Below are 23,515 nucleotides of genomic sequence, written 5' to 3'. Positions count from 1 at the left end.
TATTGTTACAATACTTCGATCACACCCCTCTCAGTGCCTCTGATCATTGATCTCTCTCATTCCTAACTTCCCCCCCATTTTGCTGCCCCTGTCTCACGCGATGGGCCTTACGTAGGGTTGATAGGTCAAGATGCATGGATCTGTCAGATGGGCCTGTCAGCCATTCGATGTCTCTCCAATTCAGCGAGATGCGAGCCTACATACTCGAGTACCATCCAGCCGGTGAGCCGCTGCCCTCCGTGCGCGCGCGCCGGGACGTACTATTTTTATAAGAAGAGCATGCAAATAAATACTCTACATGTATTCTAGAGTGCTTAAAGTACATGTATGCACTATTCCCCCCATCCACTACCGGCGGCTGGGAAACAGAATAGCAGCTCGGAAACGAAGAAATAGAAAAAAATGTTTGGGTAGCCCGGTCAGATAGGCGACGTTTTTGGGTGCCCAAGCTTTCGGCTCTAATTTGGGTGAAGTCTTGGCTGCCGTTGAATTACGAAGGTGTTCCGTGATGACTCAAGGCGATGGCTTGGCGAAATTCTTACTACATGAAGTCTTGAGGTTGAGGCTCTCCCTAGGTCAGAACTGATATTTGGATTGGACTAAACCACCCAGGATCCATCTATGTATGAGTCTCTGATCATCCTCTAAAGACAAAATTTTGCAGTTTTCTCTATTTATCTTTGGACCTATTGTTCAACATCTTCAATATCAGTGGTTCCACGACATCGGCACAAAGCAAATTATGGCAGAAGTAAAGGAAAGGCTTCTGCAAGTACGCATATTTGAACGAAAAGAAAATTTCTCTTGGGGTGTTTCTCTCCTTATAACTGGAGTGAAATAACGACAGTAGGTACATGTACTATGGGACGAATATGAATCATGAATACATATACATACAGCCGATCTATCCCAGTAGCCTAGAACATTCTTTCTACTCGCAACAACTGCAGACCAAAATACATACATCAACATATATGCGTGTGTCCAGATAAAGAGACCAGCAGCAGGACAAAAAGTGGTTCACAGAACGATTGAATAGGCAACAGCAGCTACCCCGGTGCAGCACCCACAAAAAAGTTTGTACGCAGATCCTTACCCAGTTGCTGTAGCTGAGGGCGGCTGTGTAACGGAGCACCTGGCAGTTCACTTCATAATTCTCCCGTTGACTCGAAAGTTTCGAGGGGTTGATGGAATCCTTTTTGAATGACTTGGTTCCTGCTTGCGATTGAGTTGAGTTATAGAATACACAGCTACAGCCTACCTACAGCTTACAGTCAGTCTACAGGAATCTAGAGAGCCAACTCGAACAGTCATACTACCTAACCTGCATTATCTTTTACTGAGTCCACCAACCCCCAACGCCCTTTTCGACATCACCTGTTCCAAGCACCTGCGATCACTCGAGGTTGTCAGTTTTACCCACAGCTATTGCCTACTCTGCATCCAGCAACCCTCCCTTCTTCCACACTACTCGCCCAACTCCCTTTACGCGTCTCGGGTATTGCACCCACCCACCGCGTGCCCCCCTTCTTTACGCGAAAATAATTTCTCGCGCTTCACCACAAGTCACCGGAGTCTGTTCCTCACTCTGTGTTCATCTGCCACTACACTCAGCAGACACCTCTTGACTTTGCGCACTTCGACTTCTACTATTGAATATCTACATCTCTCATCTCATATCAATCATGAGTCCTCGCAATAATAGAAGCAGCATGAAGCGCAATATGGTACATCCCCCCCCGCCCATCCTCCCTACATGCCATGCCTAGAAGTAGCAGTAGCAGCAGTAGTGCAAGCCCACTAACACTCCTCTCCCACAGTCTCCCGAGTCCCCAGACGTCAACGCCAAAAAACCCCGTCGCTCGCAACGCAACAAAGGCGGTCCGACCGAGGATAAGAGCGAAGAAAAGGTCACTACTACTCCTGGAGCCTCTAAAGAAGAACTCAAAGAAGAAGCCCTCGCAAATCCCCAGGAGCACGCAACTCATACCCCGGCACCGTCACCCCCAACGCGTACACCGGCATCGTCACCCCCACCACACACACAGGATGCCACGCAGGCTGCTTCGCAATTCTACTATCCCCCACTCGCTGATGAGGGGCTGGATAAGAAGGAGGTCGATGAGTCTGTGTGGGGCTATTTGTGGCCCCTCTCGGATAAGAGCGACTCAGCCATAAAGTTAAATAAGCAAGCACCCATTCCCGATAAGAAGAAGAAAAAGAAGGGTCCAGCAACGAAGGGAAAGAAGCTACCACCAAATGGATTCCTGGTGGGAAGGCATGCCGAGTGTGATTTGTTGATTGATGATGCCGTAATCTCAAATAGGCATTGTGTCATCTTCAAAGTATTTCTACTCTATTAGCATACCCGGAAACTAAGATGCTAACGTATATGGCGGAGTCCAGGAAATCAGTGGAAACCAACCCGTGGCGGTTCTGGAAGATCTTTCTTCCAATGGAACATGGGTTGGTGGTGTTATCGTTGGACGTAACAATCGTCGGGTTTTAAACACCGGGGACGAGGTTGAGTTCGCCGGTGGGAAGCAGTACATCTTCAGGTACCCGATCAACATGCGTTCCAGCGCATTCCACGATACCTATGACCTCAGAGAGCAATTGGGAAGCGGTCATTTTGCCACAGTGCACAAAGCAGTCGACAGGAAGAGTGGGCAGGAGTTTGCTGTTAAGATCTTCAGTAAGAGGCGGAATGATGATTCATGGAGGACCTCGGGGGTCAAACAGGAGATAGCTGTGTTAATGAGCGTGAGCCATCCAAATGTTTTGTGTTTACAGGGCAATTACGATGCAGATGATGGTGTCTATCTGGTGCTTGAGTTGGCATCTGAAGGAGAGCTATTTAATCACATCATCAAGAATGGGAAGTTAAGTGAAGAGGATACAAAGAAGATCTTCATTCAACTTTTAAATGGCCTCAAGTATCTGGTAAGTATTTTGTGACACTGCGAATACCATGCCTTGCGACCCATGCTAACATAATCACTACTGTAGCACGACCGCGGTATTGCCCATAGGGATATCAAGCCCGAGAATATCCTTCTTATGGATAAGGACCTTACCGTAAAACTTGCCGACTTCGGTCTCGCCAAGATCATTGGTGAAGACTCTTTCACAACCTCCCTTTGCGGAACCCCAAGCTGTATGTTATGTTCTATTCCCCCGCTATCATTTTCCACATCACTAATCTCTTGGTTACAGACGTCGCCCCAGAAATCCTTCAGAGCAGCAAAAACCGCCGATACGCCCATGCTGTCGACATTTGGTCTCTGGGGGTCGTTCTATATATCTGTCTCTGTGGCTTCCCCCCCTTCTCTGATGAGTTACACACTCCACAAAACCCATACACCCTCTCAGATCAGATCAAGGAAGGGCGATTTGACTTTCCTTCGCCGTACTGGGATTCTATCCCAGATCCTGCTTTGGAGTTAATTGAACAAATGCTCACTGTGGACCCCGCAAAACGGATTACTGTCGATAAAGCACTAAAACATCCATGGATCACGGGTTCTAGTTTTGACCCTAACGATTCCTGCGCTAGCCTGACCGAAACCATGGAAACTCTTCAGTTTACAAGGAGAAGGGTTAACAGAGAGCGGACATTACTTGCTGATGCTCCTGGACTCAAAAGAGTTGCTGATGGTGGAAAGTTGAAGGGAAAAGCGCCGGCGGTAGCTGCGATTTCCGAGGAGGGTCCTGCGGAGAACCCAGCCGAGTTGGCAGTTGGTGAAAAGGCATTTATGAAGGTTGGTGGGAAGGGTGGTGATGAGACCCTCTATGGGAGCGACTACGAGGGGAACGGTAATGAAGAGCCTAGTAGGGAAATGTCGCCGGAGGTTGTCGCGGAGGTGGAGGCCGCGGCGGGTGCTTAACCTTTATGAGCGGATGCTGTATTGGTGCTACCTATGTATTTCTTCTTTTGGTGCAATGTTTGGAGGTTATCTTGTTCTTATCTTTCCATGTGGGCTTCATCGGTTTTTATATCATATAGGCTGTTGAATATTTTTCTTTGTTTCTGGGGGCCTATACTCTTTTTCCCTTCTCGTCCCGACAACCGCAACCAACTTTTGTCTTTCACTGTTACATTATGCCTATATGTGTGAGTGATATGGATACCACTGTTTTAAGGATTGCAGTTTTGTTGCGAGTGAAGGTATGATGGATATCAGGCTCCATCTATCGAATATTTTTGCGTGCTATATGAAGGAAAGGGAACGGGGAAGAGTTCGGTATTTTTAACTGTATATTTATACGCAAGAGGCGCTACGGTGGTGCTGTTGGAGGAAAGTCCAAGAGGACGGGAGATAAATAAATAGTTAAATAAACAAATAAACAAATCAAATTTGTGCTATCACCATCATAAACAAAAATTCAACGCTCATAAATATATACATACATTTATCTTTAGTATGCGGAAAATATCTGGAATAAATTGAGGCAAATTATGACCGTCGCCCATGTACCAAAATACCGATATTGTGCTTCTCGATTGGCAGTATACGTAAACGGATTAATATTCTTCAATATGAAAATGAATTCTTCAAAAGGGCAGGATGACTTATATATGCGATTACGATATATCTTGAGACAGTCATAAAGGATTACTTTCTAGCGCTTCACATCCCCCGTGCTCGATACTATCAATGCGGAGTTTGGTTTCGAATGCTTCGTCTATCATGTATTTGTATGTATTTGTATGTATTTCAATACTACATGTAATACATACATGTATTGATTGCTACGCCGCTGCTTCATACATTATAATAATGTAAATACACGTAACCATTACCATTATCATTATCATTGTCAATACTCAAGTACCACAGTAATTCGTCTCAGCAAACACTCACATTAACGTTAAAATTACTTGTTCTGGTCATTTGTCTTGAAAACGCCCCCCCTAATCTTTCTTCATACACGTTGTAAAGGCAACTTCGACGTCTGTGTAACCGTCCGCCGAGAAGAATTACTGCGCCGGTACAGTCGTTCACAGGGTAAGGACGAACACTGGGTGAAGACGAACCAGGGTTCTCAATATGGCAAGAAACAGCCAAGCTGCCCAAGTGATCTTTCTATTTGTCCAAAAATCCTTGTTCGTCTACACCCAGTGTTCGTCCTCACCCTGTGGACGACTGTAGTGTAGCCAAGTAAGCAAGGCAATATATTATGCCGGTTTGTTCTAGGGTAGAAACGGTGAGTGAGCGGCGGTGAAGTAGGTCGAGTGAGGTGTTCTGTATGATTGTATCTACACTCTTATTTCCGTATCTAAAAGATATACGTGCCCCTGAGATACCTACATTTATTTTATGCCGGGTAATATTTGAATTTATGTATGGGGCCATAAGCCCGCTGTGTGTGTTGCGTGTTCGTAAAGACCCGTACAGTACCTCAGAGTTCATGATAATGATACGAGAGAAAACACAGACTTCAATTATTACTAGTACGAATTACCCCTTCCCCCATAGGCTGTGATCGAACGACAGCGGACGATTCGTGGGGCGGTAGTAGCAGGGTGAGGCTCGTTCGGAGTCGTTCCTGCTTCTTTGCGGACATCCCCATGCAGCTAGGGTAGTGCACACCCGCGTTCCGGGAGCGAATACGAAACTAGCAACATGCCATTGTTCGGCGAAAGGGGCAGCCGAGCAGGATCCAAAGACAACAGAGAAGGGTTGGAAGGAAAAGCTAATCTCATAAATCAATCTGCAGTTTAGGATCCCTGCCGGCTGGCCTTGGGAGGGGGAAAAAAACCTCTCCCCTATTTTGTGGTCGGTAGTTAGGCGCGTCTCCTATCTGTACTTATTATCGTGTCCTTCCCTCCCTTCCCTCTTCCCATTTCCTTCATCAATTCCATCAATCTTCTTGGACACCTGAAGGTTTGACAACATAATGGGTTTGTTAGCTACACTTTTGGAGCCCCTAGGGCCCTACTACGCCGAGCTTCAGAAGCTGGGAACCCCCGTTATCGTGGTCGTGGGTGTCTTGACGTTTATTGTCCTGAGTGTCGTTATCAATGTTTTGAACCAGCTCTTATTCAAAGACCCGACGAAGCCTCCCGTGGTATTCCATTACTTTCCGTTCTTTGGAAGCACTGTCCGGTATGGAATGGACCCGTATGCGTTCTTCAACTCTTGCCAGGAACAAGTATGTCATCCCAGCTTCCCCATATATATCCGAATTGAAGATTAACATATAATAGTATGGCGATGTTTTTACCTATGTTATGCTCGGGAGGAAGATGACTGCTTGTTTGGGGCCCAAGGGAAACGACTTTGTGTTTAATGGAAAACTTTCGGAAGTTAGCGCTGAAGAGGCCTACACCCATCTCACCACCCCCGTCTTTGGTGATGGCGTCGTCTACGATGTTCCTAACAACATTCTCATGGAGCAGAAGAGGGTGCGTAGTTATTGTCAATTGAGCTGTAGGATTGTATTGACAGTTTGTTCTAGTTTATGAAATTCGGTCTTACTGCGGAAACCTTCAAATCATACGTCCCCTTGATTGTGGAGCAAGTCGAAGACTACACCAAGAAATCCAAATTCTTCAAAGGTCCTAAGGGAACTGTTTCTCTCTCTGCGATTATCCCGGAACTTACTATCTTCACCGCTGCTCGTTCCCTCCAGGGTAAAGAGGTTCGCGATGCTCTGGATGGCTCCTTCGCCAAGCTGTTCCATGATCTCGATATGGGCTTCACACCAATGAACTTCCTCTTTCCTTGGTTCCCGTTCCCATCCAACAAACGTCGTGACAATGCCCAGCGCACTATGGCCAAATTTTACATGAGCATCATCGAGAAGCGTCGCAAGGAAGAGGCTAGTGGTGTCGACCACTCCGATATGATCTGGAACTTGATGGGGCGCAGTTACAAGGACGGAACACCTGTTACTGACCGCAATGTCGCACACATGATGATCGCCCTTCTTATGGCTGGACAGCACACTTCTATGGCTACCATCACTTGGATGCTTCTCCACGTCGCCGATCAGCCTAAGCTCGTCAAGGATCTTTATGATGAACAAGTCCGCGTTTTTGGAAATGGAAAGGGCGGCATTGAGCCTCTCTCATATGAGAAGCTATCTGAGTGCACTATTCTTAACCATACTATCCGCGAGACTCTTCGCACCCACCCCCCACTTCACTCCATCATGCGCAAAGTTAAGGCCCCCATGCACGTTGACGGTACCAACTACGTTATTCCCAAGGGCCACTACATTCTTGGCGCTCCTGGTGTCTCTGCCATGGATGAGAAGTACTTCAAGAACCCCCATGTGTTCGACGTTTCTCGATGGGAAGGCCAGAAGACCGAGGAAGAAGGTGAAAAGATGGACTTCGGTTTCGGAATGGTTTCAAAGGGAACTGCATCTCCATACCTCCCATTCGGTGCCGGAAGACACAGGTGTATCGGCGAGCAATTTGCCAACGTCCAACTTTCCTCCATCATGGCTACCTTTATCAGGAATTTTGAATTGGGCTACCCCGAAGGATGTGGTGTGCCCAAGCCGGACTACTCCTCCATGATTGCACTACCTACACCGCCGTGTACCATTTCATGGGTCAAGAGGGATCCTTAATTGGATCATTATGGTTTTGTCTTTTATTATGGCGCTATAGCATGTACAGAAAGCAGGGATCGTGAAATGTATGGTAAGGGTTATGACGTTGATGCTTTCGAATTTTAGTATTGGTATATTCTTTTAGATTCTCGGATTGTATCAGACATTACCGAAAAATACTCTAGGGTCGGGGGATGGGGAAATATAATAGTTAATATCCAAATACAAAATCATAATTTTGTAATTGGTTTGTGCGAGTGATCTTTTGTGATTGTCTAATTTTCAATATTCCGTAACCACTAGGCTTACTTGGGCTGATACATATGTACATGTACTCCATGGAGCTAAGTTTTTGCGGAGTAATAGGTGCTTAAGACGTACTATACTAAAGCAGAGGATGTGCAAGATAGGTATCTCTGTTTCTCACAGTTGCTTGCCCTAGGCCTTTGGATGGGTGTTGTATGTGTATGCCGGCGTGATCCCCGCACTCCCAAATTATCTATCTTTTCGAGGGATTAAGATTCTCTTCACTGATATGTATCCTCTTGGTGATAACCCTCTTTCAATAGTCGCGAGAAATAAATGCCCGTTGAAATTACATACAGTATGTATCTACATGTAGGTATTCCAAAGGTTGCTTTCGCCATCATGCCCGTTACCTATTTTGGAATCGATCATCCACCGAGTGACAGCCTATGAGCATCAAGCTAGACCCAATTCGAAGAGCTAAATATCTAGACGGCTGAGATAGAATTCTAGCATTCAATCGTCATAATCCGATGTGGTGTAACGGTTAGCATCGCTCGCTTTCAAATATGGGCCGAGCAGATCGGGGTTCGATTCCCCGCATCGGAGTGCATGGTATCTTGAAATATTTTTAAACGGATGCTCGGTGGTGGTTTAAGTCTATTATAGGGTTTGGTTCAATGCTTGAACAAATTTTCGGTGTCACCAGTTCTCGAATCGGTGGTTGAACGTGTACCTACATGGCAGGGATATTATCTTAAATCTGCGGACGAAGGTTGGTGATAGCTCCGGAATAAATCGATCTCGAATGTGACTAGGACTAAGAATGACCATTGTCGGTGGTTAGGCGGGTATACCTGCCTAATAGTTCACAAATACCAGCGAGGTACTAAGTCCGGTGTGTTTGGAAATTGGGAGGTATCGGTTCCCTTGCGGCCGAGCTCGCTCAAGGCTCTTGCAGCAACGACACGACTTCAAGAAGTCGGGAACCCTTGTTAGCGTGCCCAAACTAGATATACAGAGCTGGTTCCATTGGACTTGCCCCCTCCCCTCTTTCCTTTCCCTTTTTCTGGGAGGTGTTCAAGGATAGTATTTTTTTTTGATTAGGGGAGAATTACATGTATGTATGTGTACCTGTATCAGATAGGTTTTTGAAGAATTTAATTCTACGAAAATCAGGGGTCGTAGAGAAAAGATCGAAGTTTTCAGAAGAGGCCCTCATACTAACATATACGTATCCTTGGTGTTTAGGGTCAATGACTGTAATTCGGATGGCTATATATAGCTATAGGATTTGGTTTGAGCGGCGTATGGTCCATGCAACCTAGTTGCATATTTACACCTGCTTTGAAATCACGCCACATCATTGGCATAAGTTAGCTCATAGTTTTGGTTTTGCACATGGTGAGCGTGAGCTTAGATTTGGAAAATTCGATCAGTGCCAGGAATGTCCGATTGGCTATAATCCGTGGGACCACTGACAGTCAGATCGAGTAAGAGAGATCTTGCATCTTTGAGGAATTCGAGAATTTGCTGTCCTTTTCCCTATTGGATTTTTTTTATCTTATCATTGTCATCACTTGACTAAATCAGGTCCATATGCGGTAACCCCTCACCCTCCGCGTATCATACACATCTTCTAAACCCTTATTCGACTTCTGTTTCCTCCTCAGTATCACTTCCATTATTCAAATCCTTACAGATAATAATCCCATCGTCGGTTTCCACAGACCGTGGAATCATTAGCGCGGATTTTGGTGGTACCAATACTGGGCCTGAAGGCCTCATCAGCCTTTCTGCAAGTTGCTCGGGCGTCAAAGTTGGGTTGATAGTAGCTTCACAACGGTTCAACATTTCCTGTGATAACTGTTAGTGGTGATCATTCATGCATAATGGAGTAGAAGGGAGCGGACTCGAGTTTTCCAGAGAAACCCCAATAACTCCAGGAGAGACGAGATGTTCTCGACGCTGGTGGGAATTTTGCGTACGTCGTCAGTGGAAAGGAGACATATATAGCCTTTTCCATAGACCATGCGAAGGAACTGGCATCGCCATCCTATTACGAGTTGAGTTAGGCTCGCCTACATGTGAGGGGAGGGAAGACTTACCAGCTGTAACCATTCCTACAACATGAAGTCCGCCCAGTCCGTCAGGCGAGTCTGAGTGAACATGCATTTGTAGATGGTATAACATGTCGTGGAGGACTTTGACAACTTTTAGCGTGTCTGCGACCCATTTCTTTTCCTTTTCGCCTGCAAAGTATCGGGCATGTTCTGCAACGCCAACCTCATGACCGTTTAGTTGAAGGATTCCGTCATAAAGGTGGCCAATACGTTTGCGTTTTTTGTGTTCTGGGTGCATGTTCTTTCGATCGGTTGTGCATAAGGATTTGGACTCCCCACTAAGAGAGAGTTAATTAACTGTATTTGGGAAGAAGAAGCTAGAATCGTACCGGCTCATGTAGCTACCTGGGATCGTAGACATGCATTGGTCAAAGACGGCCCCCCAGAAGTTACTTATGTACCAGAACTCTCGGTGATTCTGTTCGAATACATTGGGAGTTTGACAAAGATCTGACCTTTTGTGGCTGTTAGCTAGAATCCACCATAGTTCCATATACGGGAAGAATATACCAGCGGCGGAGAACGGCATTGACCCAGCGGCGTCCAAGGCGCTCCTCCGGGGTGAGATTTGGTAATTCCTCTGGTTTGAAAGCTGGAGTAATGTCCAAATAGTCACGCAGTTGATCGGCGGTTCTTAACTGTTATAGTTAGCATGTATATATAGCGGGAAAACCGAGAGCACTCACTGTGGCGAACTGCAGCATAGAGCGTACGAAACTCGGATTTGGATCTGGCATTGGTGGTATCGCAGCGCAGATGGCTTCCCAGTCTTCTTCTCTAGGGAAGCATTCCCGTACTGAAGTGTCACGTATATCAATTACCCAAGAGTGCACTGCGCACTCCTTGGGAGCGTCTTTGAAGCAGTTATAGAGCCGATCCTCGACATAGATACCGGAGGGGAGAAGCCATTTTCGGGATTTATCCATGCACCTGAATGATTCGGCGAAATGCTTGATAAATCTGGTGGAAGAGTTAGCTGACGTAGGATAGTGTTGTGTTTTATGTGTGTATGTACCCTGGAGCTGCGGCGGGTCTTTTGCCCTCCCGTTTCCGTTTCCGCTTCCGTGTGCTGGATGCTGGCCCTGGTTCGGGGGAGGATGAAGGCGGCAGTGATGCATTCACAGAGACGGTAGCATTAGTGAACGTATTACTACCCTTAATCACGATTTGAGGCTGCCCGCTTCTTTCAATCTTCGCGAGATCGTAGGCTACACGGGCTGCACGGTGGTCTTCGCCCTACACAGTTGATTAGTGTAAGTGTTCATTTAGGCTCCGACCTGCTCCGCTTTTCATTTCTCTCCCTACTCCCACTCCTCTCTCACCAGGTCAGCCAACGTTGCTTGCCTTGATGAGCAAGCAACAGGCCTTGAGCAGCAAACCGACCCGGAGGTCATCTGTGCCCCGGTGAGACTAGTGCCGGATCGGGACGTACCCTTAACATCAAGTTGACTCTGACGAGCCATCTAATGCACCGACAACTAGTGGTAGGGAAGCAGGGAAATCAAAGCAAAGGCAAGCAGGTGAGCCTGAGTTGCTGGTAGGAAGCAGAAAGATTGGTTAGGGCGTATACGTCCTAGGGTATGTGCTAATAGTCGCAGTATGTGTCGGGGGAGAAACTCACAGCGACTTTATATCTATTGAGAAGCTTGGTGGCAGCCTTCCGTTTTCGATCTGAGATTGTGGTATCATCTATAACGCGTGCCAACTCTCGGAGCCATGAATCACAGAGAATTGAGAACCCTTTTTTGGTGCCCAAGAGCTCGCGGTTGGCATTTAAATAATTCATGATAGACCATTTACCCACTGGATAGGCTTTAAGGAAGTGACGAGCAGGGTCCTCGGGGTCGGGCGAGTAGCTGGTCTCGGCATCTGACATCTCGAAACAAATGGCGGCGGTAGACTAGGAGTGATACTTGTTTCCCACTGTGTTCGCGTTGTTGATATCGTTGACAGTATGTACTATTCCGGATCGCCTTTACCCTCTTATTCTGTCTTCCTATCAGCGATGAAAAGGTAAGGCACATGTATTCAAGAAAATACGGGTTATCATATGGGCATATTATACAAGAAACGAGGAGGATGTTTTGCCAGATGCGGTGCAGTGGAAAGGTTTACTGACTCATCAGCTCTGTTTATTGATCCTGGCACTATTGTGGCTGGGAAATTGCAGCCCGACACGCGCAGCCCGACACTCAACAGCCCGTCTGAATATGTCCGAAAATTGTTTGTAGAGATCACCGCAACCTGGGAAATATATCGCCTGCTGCCAAAGCCGGAAGGGTAGAATCGCTCGAACTGCCTCGGTAACGCCGACAGCCTTTCTGCTGGTATCGCTAAGGGTCTCGCCTGGCTATGGGTTATGATGGAAACAGAAGGAGAGGGCTCATGACGCGTATCCAAGGAAGGCCGAAGACTACTGAGATCATTTAGGGACGTGGTATAGAAGGCTTCCTTGGCGGTTGGCGGGCGCAGGTACTGTATGTAGAGTATCCAGGGCCGTGGTTCAACAAGCGGCGATGGGTTGAGGTTGGTGTTGGCGATGAAGTAACAGAGCCCACGTGTTGCCAAGGATTATTTTAAACACAATTATTAAGAAAATAAAGCCAGTCACAACAATCCGATGTGGTGTAACGGTTAGCATCGCTCGCTTTCAAGTCCTTCTAACAAGAAGAGCTGATCCGAGCAGATCGGGGTTCGATTCCCCGCATCGGAGTAAAGTTTAATTTTTAGTTTAAATTCTTTTAGGTATGGGATAATGCAAGTACTTTTTTTTTTGTACTCTAGCACTTGACGCGCACCTATTGATGAGATAAAACTTCCGGTAAGCTGAATACGTACAAATTGTTTTCTTAAGAATTCATTACTCTTTATTCTTTGACATAGTTACAGTACATGAGTTAGGTATAAATAAAAAGAAACCCCCCTTTTGACCACGCCCTTACTGACCATTTCACAAAAACACCATCATACAAGTACCCAAAACACACCATACAAGGAAATCCATCACAATCATCGAAACCCTCTAGCATATAGTGCTCGCTCGCTGAAAACCATTATGGGAAAGGGAAAAAAAGGGAAAAAATACAGGCCGAATACTACCCAACTCCATATGTGAACCCTCCCATAACGGCCATAGGCCCTCCAAACAAACACATACAAAAAGAAAAAAGTCCCCTGGTATACCGTACGAAGCCATGTCACACTTAAGCATCAAAAAGCCTTGTCAGGATAGGTCCCACATCTGCCACTGCTGTCAACAAATCCATCTCTCTCACGCATGCTCCGATCCTGCATTCCTCTGCAATTCCGGCCTTCTTCTTCTTGCTTGGTGTGCCTCCCACGGCACCACCGCCGACTGCACTGACAACCCCAGCTACATCCAGCAAGTTTACTACATCCCTAAACTCCGTATTGGTCAATGGATGCAGCAATCGCTCCCGCTTGCATACGGCCGCATACGCCTCGAACAATTGTCGTACTGTGACACTTCCACGGGTCTTCTCGGCGGTCACAAGGACACATAGAACGGCTTTCTGCTGAAGATTGAGAGTCTTAACACGAGAGATTGTTGAACCTCCAAAAGAGGCGGCTGAGACTTTGGCGATATGCGAAAGCATGACACGAGGAGCAGTCTGGATGGTAAGGGATGTGAGGGCGGCAGGGGGGCAGTGGAAGAGAGCTTGCGCGGGGTGTTGAGGCTTAGAGCTTCGACGAGGGGCACACGGGGCCCCCCTAGTGATGTGACGCCATTTCTGTGCTGTTCATTCGATAATCGGTTCTCATTCTCCAATTCACAAACAGTTTCAAGCTGCTTTTGTTGGATCTCTTTGGCTCGAGTTTCGGACTCGACGAGCTCCACGGCTCGACGGCAGAGGTCAAACGCTTTCCGTAGGTCCCCGGTTGCGGCCGCAACTTTGCGAGAAGCGAGTTGGATGGCGGCGGGGTGCATGAAAGGGACGAAATCGCCTGGGGTAGAGGTACCGTTGGGAAGGAGGGAGCGCAGACGATTGGTAATTACTGATGCGATTTGCTCCGCTGTATACGGCAGAAATGGAAGGAGCTGGGGCGTGAGGTTACGAGCTTTCAGACGTGGGAGGAAGCGGTCTGTTAGGTCAAGTGCATTTGCAATTCCAAGAAGGATAAGGCGAGAGCTGCGGACGAGAGACCACTCAAAGATACTATAGAGGACTTCTTGGTCTTTTGTGAGAAGGTGATCAATCTCATCAAGAACAACCACAAAAACCTCGCCAGGCTGTTTTTTTAAGCTTTTCTTGGGTATGAACAAGGCTTCAAGCTCAGCCATACCGGTGGGCGATGATAGTTCCTCCCCTTTATAGAACTCCTCGAGAAGCTTGACATAGATGCTCGTTGGAGACTGCATGGTCATACAGTTCACATATGCTCGCTTCACATTCACCGCTTTGTCGGCACCTAGGTCCCCCATCACCTCTGTTAAAAGCGCAGACTTTCCGCACCCCGGTGGGCCAGATACATACAGACACCCGCCGGAGCATGCCTCCAATCTTGGCTCCAGGAATGCCGCCAACTTCCTCTTCTCCTCATCACGTCCAACTAATCTCCCCGGCTCCCCACTCCTCGAGAACAATACTTTGGCCGTTGTCATAATCGTCGGTGTCATCGCAGCCTTGGTAGGTGTCCCAAATAATTTTCCAGATCGAGGAGTGAGCGGTTTTCCAATGGCTGAGACTCTGTGGCGTGGGGTGATGGGCTTCTTAACACTGTGTTTGTGGCGGGGCGTACTCGGAGACGAAAGGTTTTTTGAATCAATGGACATCGATAATGCCTCCACTCCTCTAAATACCGTGGGCGACAACACTCCTCGTGAAGAAGGCGTAACCTGCGCCTCTAGTAGGTCTCGTCGCAATTTCTTTGGTGTCCTTGGAATACTATCATCGATCCGAGGGATGGCGACATGGATCGTATCTTCAAAGTCATCATCGTCATCATGGATTTTGACCGTTTTCCTCTCTTTTTTTGAGGAGGTATTTTTTCGAGCTGGAAGCTTTGTACGTATGGGTGAATCCACGACGACTAAAAAGAAAGTGGTCAGTATAAAAACGAAAAGGGGATAGTCAAAATATCTTACCGGCAAAGGAAGGAGAGGTGGGCCTTGCACGTTTACCAAGGACAGACATAGTACCCAGTGTATGGTTTTTCCTTGGTATTAATGAGAGTAAGAACAAGAGTGAGTTGATTATTATTATTATTGACCGATGAAAAGAATGATAAACGATTCTCTAATGAAGGTGGTGGTTGATGCAGATGAGGTTGAGTCCCAAAGTTGGGGGCTGGTGGTTGAGACGCTAGGGAGAAAAAACGCGTTCCGAAATGGGAAATGTCGCGTCAGGTCACGTAAATTGGAAAATTGGATACGAAAAAGGAATCTACGCGTCTTAATACAAGAAGAACCAAATTGAATAGTATGGTATGTACCAACCCCTAGTATCTAAAACCCAAACCCGAAACCTAGATGAAAAATATATTTTTTACGTGTGAAACCATGTAGACAAAAGCTGGCACATGGCACATGAGTTTGTTAAGGACGGAACATCCACCCTTAAGCACATTGCAGCACTGGCGCAGGCCATGATTTCTTCCCAGTAGGTACATAGACATGCCAAGCGGGCCAAGTAATTGCGCACTCTCTGTTCCTGGTACATACCTAGCCTGTTAGTTGAGTAAGGAAGGTATGATATTAAAACCCCGAGATGTTACTTGATGTCATGTCACTCTTTTTAGGCTCGATACAGTTGACAGAGATTATTGCATTTGCTTAGAAATTCTCACAGGTTCGCATTCGATTTAATATTACAATACTATATATGTACATGCATTTACAACCATCACCGGCGCCCACGACCCCACTACACATGCTGGGAAGAAATCCCTTTGTGACCTCCACTGGGGCCATATACGTAGGGATTTTGCTTTCATATTATGAAAATATCAGGAATCTCATGAAGAAGCAGGAGGCGAGCGAAGCTAGCCTTTGTTCTCACAGTGATGATATGTGCCAGATAAAACTTAACATCGACAGTCAATATTAGAATTCAAGAACCTTGATCCATAGTTAGAGGTCGGGCATAGCTATGGAAGAAATAATATCATGCACCTTGACTGTGATACTATATGTATGCTAGTGGTAGTAGTGGTGGTAGTGGTGGTAGTGGTGGTAGTGGTGATCTATATAAATTCATGATCTAGATTTGTTTAAAGGGATCACTTGAATTGATATTAACATGAGCGAGAGAGTTCTCATGGATCGTTATTGTTAATGTATTTTCAAGAAGGTAAGGTCTTATTTTCTTTGTTTACCACCTGGACCGCATTCTGCCATGAACTTCAAGCCCTTGCTTGTCTACCTGCAGCTGAAATCACTGAGTACTTCAACGACTTTGTTTTGGGAAGTCAGATCTTGCTTATTGTTGATCCTTCGTTCTATCTAGACAGTTACTGCTCTAATATAATATGGCTTCGAACTCATGTTACCATAGTGCACTGTGATTGATCTGCTATTCCCAAAAATTACTAATCCCGAGACAGTATTTCACTCTAGATACATGTTGACCAGCTTGATCATGTACAGATACCCCTCAACCCCTGGGATCTTGAGAATCTTGTTGACGTCGACTGCAGTGCGCAGCCTTTGGCGACTTAACGCCTACTTAATTCTATACTTTTAGGCTCAAAAAGCTCTTTCAATTACTCGTTTGAAATGAACGTTTGAATCCGGTTCTCTTGGTGCCACTAAAAACCATACCTCCTGAAGCACTCTTCCTGCTCAGTACCGCGGTATTTCTCCTAACGACATCACCCCTAACTCCCTAATCTTGAAAACTGTGGATATGTAGCATGACGTAAGAACAATTGATACATACATAGGGATAGATTTAACTTGAAATCTCTAATATATAGTTGAATGTGTACTGAGATGAAGCCTACCCTTCAGTGATTGTAAATCTCAATCATAAAAACAGTGACCCTGGCGTCAGACTGGTATGTATTGACACATCTAGAACCCTTTAGATCTTGTAAACGTCGTTTCTTGGGATAAAAAGTATACATACACTTGATTGCACGTCGCTCAGAACCGTCCATCATGGCCACTAGTAGCTACACGTATCCTTTAACGGTTCCCCTCAAGTCGTGCACACGAACCAAGGTTGCATATTTCTCCGCTACTCTTCATTCCGCTGGGGATTAGCTAAAATGCCTGGCGTTCTGGCATCGGGGGGGGGGGGGGGGGCGGGCGCCATTTCGCAGCTACTTACCACCGAAAAAACCAAACTATATGGTCTTTGTTACTCACTACTTGTGCCCCCAGGATCATGGAAGCTAGCCTAAGGTGAGTTCAGAGCATACGTGTAGCTATATATGCCTATCTCATTGTATCCCGTAGAGCCTGAGTTACTCTGGCTTTTAGCAAACGGTTTTAGGACGAGCTCGAGGCTGGTGCCGGGTTATACGATAGTCTCATGGATCACTTACCACCATTTGCTATTACCTCGAAGCCCTTCGATCATGTATCCCGGAATTTTGAGCCCGGCTTCTCGTTTCTCTTAAAATCCATTGAGGACTACACCTGAAGCCCATTTAGCCCCCATTGTGCCGCGGATGTTCGATTAGTGAAGCTAATACATACATTTCATCTCCATAAAATGCTCGCCTAGGTTATAAATAGACGAGTCGAAAATTTGCCTGATCGTCTTTTTTTCAAGTTTCTCTGCGTCCCGAGAATTCAATTGATGTCATGAATGTTAACGCCAGCACTTTACAACAATTCCCAATTCTATGATTTTGGAGAGTAGTCCCACAGGAAAGACCACCCTCCTCTTTGAACAGTATAAAAGTCATCGTCGCTGCCTACCGACTCATAGAAGTTTCATTTCCCCCCATACTTTTTTTTACCTCAAATCAAGAAAACCATCGATCTATCCGCCAATTTCCTTTTGATAATATCGATATCACAACCTCCAAACACGCTCAATTTCCTTTAAACATAAACAACCTATCTCGAAATGCCTAAAGCTACAAGAAAAACAAGCTCTGGCATAAAAAAGGCAGCTACCACCGTGCCTGCTGCCACGCCGGTAGTGACTAGACGACAGGCAAGACTCGCACGTGAGCGTGCGAGGGATAATTCTGGTGGTGGTGCTGAGCTCGAGTCAGCCACCAATGCCTTTGATATGGATCGTTACGTTACGATCATATTGGAAGAGGTTATGAAGGCGCTTGGTGCTGAAAGGCCTAGAAAAACATCGATGGAGCGCCCGTTGTTTTTCGAACGAGGGAAGCTTTACCTAGATGTAAAGTCACTCGAAGCTTCGGCTAGCTGGGAAGGAGAGTTGCCGATGGAAGAGCAGCTGCAGAAGGCAGCCCGCAAGCCGAGAACGAGATTGATGAAGCCAGCGCGGGCGGTGAAGGGGATATCGATTCTGAATATCCAGAGGGTGGAATTGACGACTTGATGTTGGAGTTTATGGTCGGGGCATGGTTTCTTTGGCGTTTGGGTTTTCATAAACATGTATAAATGGGTAGACATTGGTCTGGAGTTTCTTGGACCTATGGAGGTTAATTTGATTCGTTAATTCTTGTATTGACTCTGCAGTGATGTTCTCTTTAATTTAGCGTTTAGATCGTTTTGGTATACGGTACATGATATATAAAGTACGCGGCGCGCGCCCGAAGTTACATGTACTTATATGCATTATATAGATGTGATTATTTCTCTTGTTTAAGTTACATCTCCTTTTTCTTTTCTTTGAAAGAGTCTTCGTTTAATTCAGAGGTTTCGTTGATTGCCTTTTGTCATGTTCTTTTGTTCGTCATTGTGACTAGTGCATTGAAGCACATGTACTTTATTCTATGCTCATTTCGCATAGCTTGTCACTTGTAGACCAGAGTAGCTGGGAAACTTTGTAAAATACGAGGACAAGAGGTCCAATCGCCTACTAACGATATTACATACGGTAGCGGGCTGGTATATGCCGGGTTGATCAAGTTCCTGGGCACGCCCAGAATCTGGCTACAGTGCATCATGCATGTGAGCTTGAAACGAGCAACCGACAAGACATGCATCTTCCTTAGAACAGCAGCTTATATTTATAATTCATTTTTCTTTCTTTACAACTCCTCGCTCTCTTGTGAAAATATATACTGTCCATCCTGAATACCCATACTCTGACGAGAATACATTACTATCGTCCTGAAACGCAGGTGGAAATGAACGCATCTATAGAAACAACGAAGGATTCTTCCCAGATACATGCGGGAGACCTCGAGGTTTGTGTCGAGAGGTCACCTAAAATCATCGTACTTTATTAATTCAGGGCACTGGCTGGCTCTTTTTTTTTTTTTTTTTTGTTTAATTCATTGATTGCATGAAGACCTTAGTCTATGGCAATGGCACTGACTGGCTCAGCGAGAATAGAAAGATGAAAGTATTAATACAGCACGTTACGTTACTAGTACTACAATCCATATATATATATCACAAGTATTTGGGCGACGAAATGAAAATTTCCCGGAACTTCGAAAGGCGCCCATTCATTAAATAGTCATTTGCTAGTATATATGTATCTCTTAGAGCAGGCCATTGGTACCGGTGTTGTGATTGTTTTTAGACCCGAAAGATATATTACAGAGAAACTAGACATAATGAATATCTGTTTTCAAACATGCATATATCAGGAAGCTTAATGGCAATGAGAACGAGAACGAGAACCCCGTAGACCCCATGTGCTGAGATGCAACAGAGGCCTTACTGATTTGATTAGCTCACTAATATAAGACCCAATGGAGCTTTAGGGACACCAGGCCGCCGCACCGTCCACCCTCACGAGTGAGTCCTGTCTGCCGTCTAGTCACTACCGTGACAGTGGTAGCTGCCCTTTTATGTCAGAGTTTATTTTTCTTGTAGCTTTAGGCATTTCTCCAATTCAATTCTCGTCTTAGGGAGCATCTAAAGAGTAAGCAGGTATGCCCGGAGAATAAGAACAAACTGTGAATCTAAGAGCGAGCGAGAGATTATCACGTCAGGTAATTAAGGAGTCTTAGACAGTGTCGATAACAAGGTGCGTTATCGTGGCTGAGAGCAGAGCATAGAGACACTCACTTGGTCCTAGACCAGGAGGAGAGATAATGGTTATGGATGTTGCGTGGTGGGAGTCCATGGTATGAAGATGAGGGAAGGAAGGAAAGAGACGGAGAGGACCTGGGTTTATCTACTCTTTCATATATATTTGTTCTTTTTGGTGGGATTATTAGCTGCGTTACCGCTATGTACTTCTTGTGAAGTTTAGGCTAACTCACTGAACACGATTAAATTTCTTGTTATCTGTTTGTAGCACCGTACGGAGGTCTGAGAAGGTGACGGGAAAGTCTTGATATGTAACTGTTCAGACTAGCTATATGTATGCGTCGATCTTTACCGCCAAGTATAGAATCGATTGCTACTGCAGCCGGCTTTCCTTATCGCACCACCTGTACTTAATTAGTACAGGCTCCATTTATATATCTTAAAGATGGCCGCTGTAGCGAGTGATCTCTTATGACACAGTCCCGAGGAAGGAAAGTTTTTAAGCGACCAGTAGAGTAGTCAGACAAGGCTACTGCAGCACATGCAGCTATATGTATATGTGCAGATCATATAGAGTAGGGGGGAAGCGTGGGGTGCAGTATATGCAGCATGATTGGCCGGCGCCGGAATAACTATATCTGGGCGCTTGAATACGAGGGAGGGGCTTATCACATGGTTGGTTCGGTTGGTTGGGCGGTGAAATTTAGACTTGCAGTATCAAAATTTATGCGTGCGGCCACTTGGTGGGGTTAATTTAATCTATGTTGAAGAGGGTTAAAAAATCCTCAAAGCCACTCTGAATGTTGATACGGGCTGGGTTGAAAACTCGCCAAAGACAGTTCGAAGAGGCTTTGCAAATTTGTCTGCCTGTGCAAAGCCACATGTCTGCTTCATGGCTTTTCAAGAAGGCTCTAGCGGGGACCAAGGCACAGCATGTTTTTGAGACCAACGCCAAAGGCGGGTAAAATATATGTACTTATCATCATATGTAAGTACATGTAATAGTATATCGCTAGACTATACTATTCCATAGCATCTAGAGGGTATTTTTTAAAAAATATTAGCCACGAGAAAATAGTGTTTAATCGCCGAATCACCACGATACCTTTTATACCCCCCCCCCCCCCTGTCCAATGCTATGATATGATTCCAGTAAAAGGGCCCCATCAAACATCAACACGAATACCGGCTCCAAAAAAAACCATACATACCCCGCCTCTAGCTGTTCGATCAGCGCTAGCCTAGCTAGGGCCAAGAAACAGACACGAGTGATGTCGCATGAAGAAAGCTGCAGTCCGGCTGATCCTAATCCCCCCTCAAAAAGCAAAACCTTATCCTGCGCCATGAGCTTGTCCACGTTCCAAGGCAGACATTGAATAATTGGCAATATCAACATCGTCATCCCCCAGTAGTCTTGAGACAAGATGCTCCAGCCAATCCAGCGAATATAAGAGAGCATCGATCGGCAATGTCATAATGAAACGGTATTATCAATATCACCCCCGATGCTCTAATACGACAGGTAAGATGCTTCTACACGGCGTTGTGATAAATACCGAGTGTTATACAGAGGGACTCCTCTTGGCGTATGGTTCGGATCCGTTGGTCCCAAACAGACAGCCTGCCAGTCCCATCAGCCCGTGAACTACTTTGGAGCGTTGGATTTATGCTTTACCAAACTCTGGAGTTGATCAGGAGTTTACCTGCGTATCTACCTAGAGACGTATGGCCCTGTCGACATGGTGGTACAAGGCCGTACACATATACAATCCAGGCTAGGCAGGCGTATTAGTCCTCGCTTTTTTGCTTTTTGCTAGATTCGAGTAGAGCCTTCGTGGGCGGTGCAAATCATATAGCCATATCAGGTTCTATAATATATATTAATGGATTGAGAATTGTGTGCTTATAAAAACCTCACCACCCACGACTGGAATCCGTAAACCAGCTCTGTGCCCAAAGTCAGCACTCTCAGGATGTCCAAATCTACCTCCCCCCAAGAAGCTCTAGGCTCCGTAAACAATGCTCCTGCTACTGCTCCTGCGAGTGGGGGTGGTTTTTGGTGCAGTTTCATGCGCTGTCTGGGGTTCAACAAACGTTACAACCTCATCTTATGTCTGTATACCTCTTCTTTTTTATATATTTTTTAGCGGTATATGCATTTATCTAACCGTGCATATAAACACAGGGATATTCTTCGGCGCCGTAATGTTAGGATTCGCTACCGCGAGGCTCGGATTCCTGGATTTGGGGCCGAACGGAATGTTCTGTAGACAGGCTGGGCCCGGCGAATGTTTTTGGCTAGGAGATAAACTTTATAAGAGTATTTCCTCCTATTGATATCAGTATCTAAGTGCCGCTATCTAACAGCCGAACGTAGTCGGAATGTACCTACATCTAGCCTGTATTCTACGTTAGTATACCAACCCATGTGCCCATTTCACGAAGAGTAATAAGCTTATCAGTCTCGGGAATCTTTAGCATGCAGCATCATCGCCGTATTCCAATTTCTGCCAAAAATTCGACATCAAGCTCTCATCGTACACCGTATCAACGGCTACCTCGTTCTCCTCCTCCTAATCGGCGGTGTCACCGGCGCCCTAATCATCACCCGCCATGCCTTTGGCGGTGAGGTTAGCACCCAGGTTGTCTCCGGGACCGTCTCTGTAGTCACGCTCGTGTCTGCGTTTCTCGCATACTACAACATCAAGAGACTCCAGATCGACCAGCACCGCAAGTGGATGCTGCGCACCATGTTCTACATGGGGAGCATCATCACCACGCGGCTTTTCATGGGGATCAGCCTACCGATTATCGGGGGTTCTCAGAAATACGACACAGTAGGTGCAATATTGTAGATGTGCGGTCTGGTGGAGGTTGGACTAACTCGATCGTGTGCTGTAGGTGTGGGATTGTGATCAGCTGATGTGGACAGCGAAGGCGGAGGATGTGGCCGCGTTCTATCCAGAGTGTCTGGGCAATGAAACTATGAGAGTTGTGGTGCCGGCGAGCTTTGATAGGGCGGAAACTGTCGGAAGTATACTGAGGTTGTCTTTTGGGGTCGGTTTTTGGCTGGCGTTCGTGGTACATGCGTTTGGAGTTGAGATTTATGTATGTCGTCCCCGTTTGTTCTCGGTGCCGGGTTTAAGGCGGAGAAGCTAATGCGGTGTGTGCGGGTTACAGATCAGGTTGACAGCGGGCGAGTCGGAGAGGTTGAGACGTGTGTCGTATGAGAAGCAGGTTGAGGCAGGAATCTCGCCGGCTGGGAGCGCAGGGACTACAAGTGACCGGTTTGGAGATGGGAGGAAGTGGACGCCGCTCGCTACAGCTGATGGAGACTTTTGAGGGTGGTGTTTGAGGGATCTTTTTTTTTATATTTGTTTTGAGAGGATGATAGAAATTTTTGTACACACGGCAGCACCGTTTTTGTTTAATGTTTATTTTATTCGACAGTTTTTGGTTTTTAAATCGAAGTTAACACTAC

General features: G+C 46.1%; 6 protein-coding genes across 6 annotated transcripts; 4 read left to right on the top strand and 2 right to left on the bottom strand.

The window, feature by feature from the left end:
* Positions 1 to 1,685: 1,685 nt before the first annotated feature.
* On the top strand, positions 1,686 to 3,887 carry LAJ45_07005 (uncharacterized protein; the record flags this gene model as incomplete). Its single annotated transcript, XM_046116564.1, has 5 exons — positions 1,686 to 1,727; positions 1,821 to 2,345; positions 2,407 to 2,943; positions 3,010 to 3,157; positions 3,217 to 3,887. The coding sequence occupies 5 exons, from the start codon at positions 1,686 to 1,688 to the stop codon at positions 3,885 to 3,887; spliced, it is 1,923 nt and encodes a 640-aa protein (XP_045970333.1).
* A 2,014-nt stretch (positions 3,888 to 5,901) lies between these two features.
* On the top strand, positions 5,902 to 7,584 carry LAJ45_07004 (uncharacterized protein; the record flags this gene model as incomplete). Its single annotated transcript, XM_046116563.1, has 3 exons — positions 5,902 to 6,156; positions 6,212 to 6,409; positions 6,463 to 7,584. The coding sequence occupies 3 exons, from the start codon at positions 5,902 to 5,904 to the stop codon at positions 7,582 to 7,584; spliced, it is 1,575 nt and encodes a 524-aa protein (XP_045970332.1).
* A 1,875-nt stretch (positions 7,585 to 9,459) lies between these two features.
* Positions 9,460 to 11,811, bottom strand: LAJ45_07003 (uncharacterized protein; the record flags this gene model as incomplete). The annotated part of the gene is made up of 8 exons (XM_046116562.1): positions 9,460 to 9,669; positions 9,726 to 9,868; positions 9,921 to 10,213; positions 10,265 to 10,390; positions 10,446 to 10,573; positions 10,622 to 10,895; positions 10,951 to 11,171; positions 11,557 to 11,811. The coding sequence occupies 8 exons, from the start codon at positions 11,809 to 11,811 to the stop codon at positions 9,460 to 9,462; spliced, it is 1,650 nt and encodes a 549-aa protein (XP_045970331.1).
* Positions 11,812 to 13,138: 1,327 nt separating this feature from the next.
* LAJ45_07002 (uncharacterized protein) lies at positions 13,139 to 15,091 on the bottom strand (the record flags this gene model as incomplete). Its single annotated transcript, XM_046116561.1, has 3 exons — positions 13,139 to 13,687; positions 13,735 to 14,987; positions 15,043 to 15,091. The coding sequence occupies 3 exons, from the start codon at positions 15,089 to 15,091 to the stop codon at positions 13,139 to 13,141; spliced, it is 1,851 nt and encodes a 616-aa protein (XP_045970330.1).
* A 2,883-nt stretch (positions 15,092 to 17,974) lies between these two features.
* LAJ45_07001 (uncharacterized protein) lies at positions 17,975 to 18,424 on the top strand (the record flags this gene model as incomplete). Its single annotated transcript, XM_046116560.1, has 1 exon — positions 17,975 to 18,424. The coding sequence occupies one exon, from the start codon at positions 17,975 to 17,977 to the stop codon at positions 18,422 to 18,424; it is 450 nt and encodes a 149-aa protein (XP_045970329.1).
* Positions 18,425 to 22,007: 3,583 nt separating this feature from the next.
* On the top strand, positions 22,008 to 23,376 carry LAJ45_07000 (uncharacterized protein; the record flags this gene model as incomplete). Its single annotated transcript, XM_046116559.1, has 6 exons — positions 22,008 to 22,146; positions 22,220 to 22,354; positions 22,412 to 22,444; positions 22,513 to 22,871; positions 22,936 to 23,142; positions 23,215 to 23,376. The coding sequence occupies 6 exons, from the start codon at positions 22,008 to 22,010 to the stop codon at positions 23,374 to 23,376; spliced, it is 1,035 nt and encodes a 344-aa protein (XP_045970328.1).
* Positions 23,377 to 23,515: the final 139 nt, after the last annotated feature.

Source organism: Morchella importuna (assembly GCF_003444635.1).
Source record: "Morchella importuna strain M04M26 chromosome Unknown Morimp01GS021, whole genome shotgun sequence".
In the NCBI taxonomy this organism is placed as follows: Eukaryota; Fungi; Ascomycota; class Pezizomycetes; order Pezizales; family Morchellaceae; genus Morchella; species Morchella importuna.
This window is presented reverse-complemented; position numbering and strand designations above follow the sequence as displayed.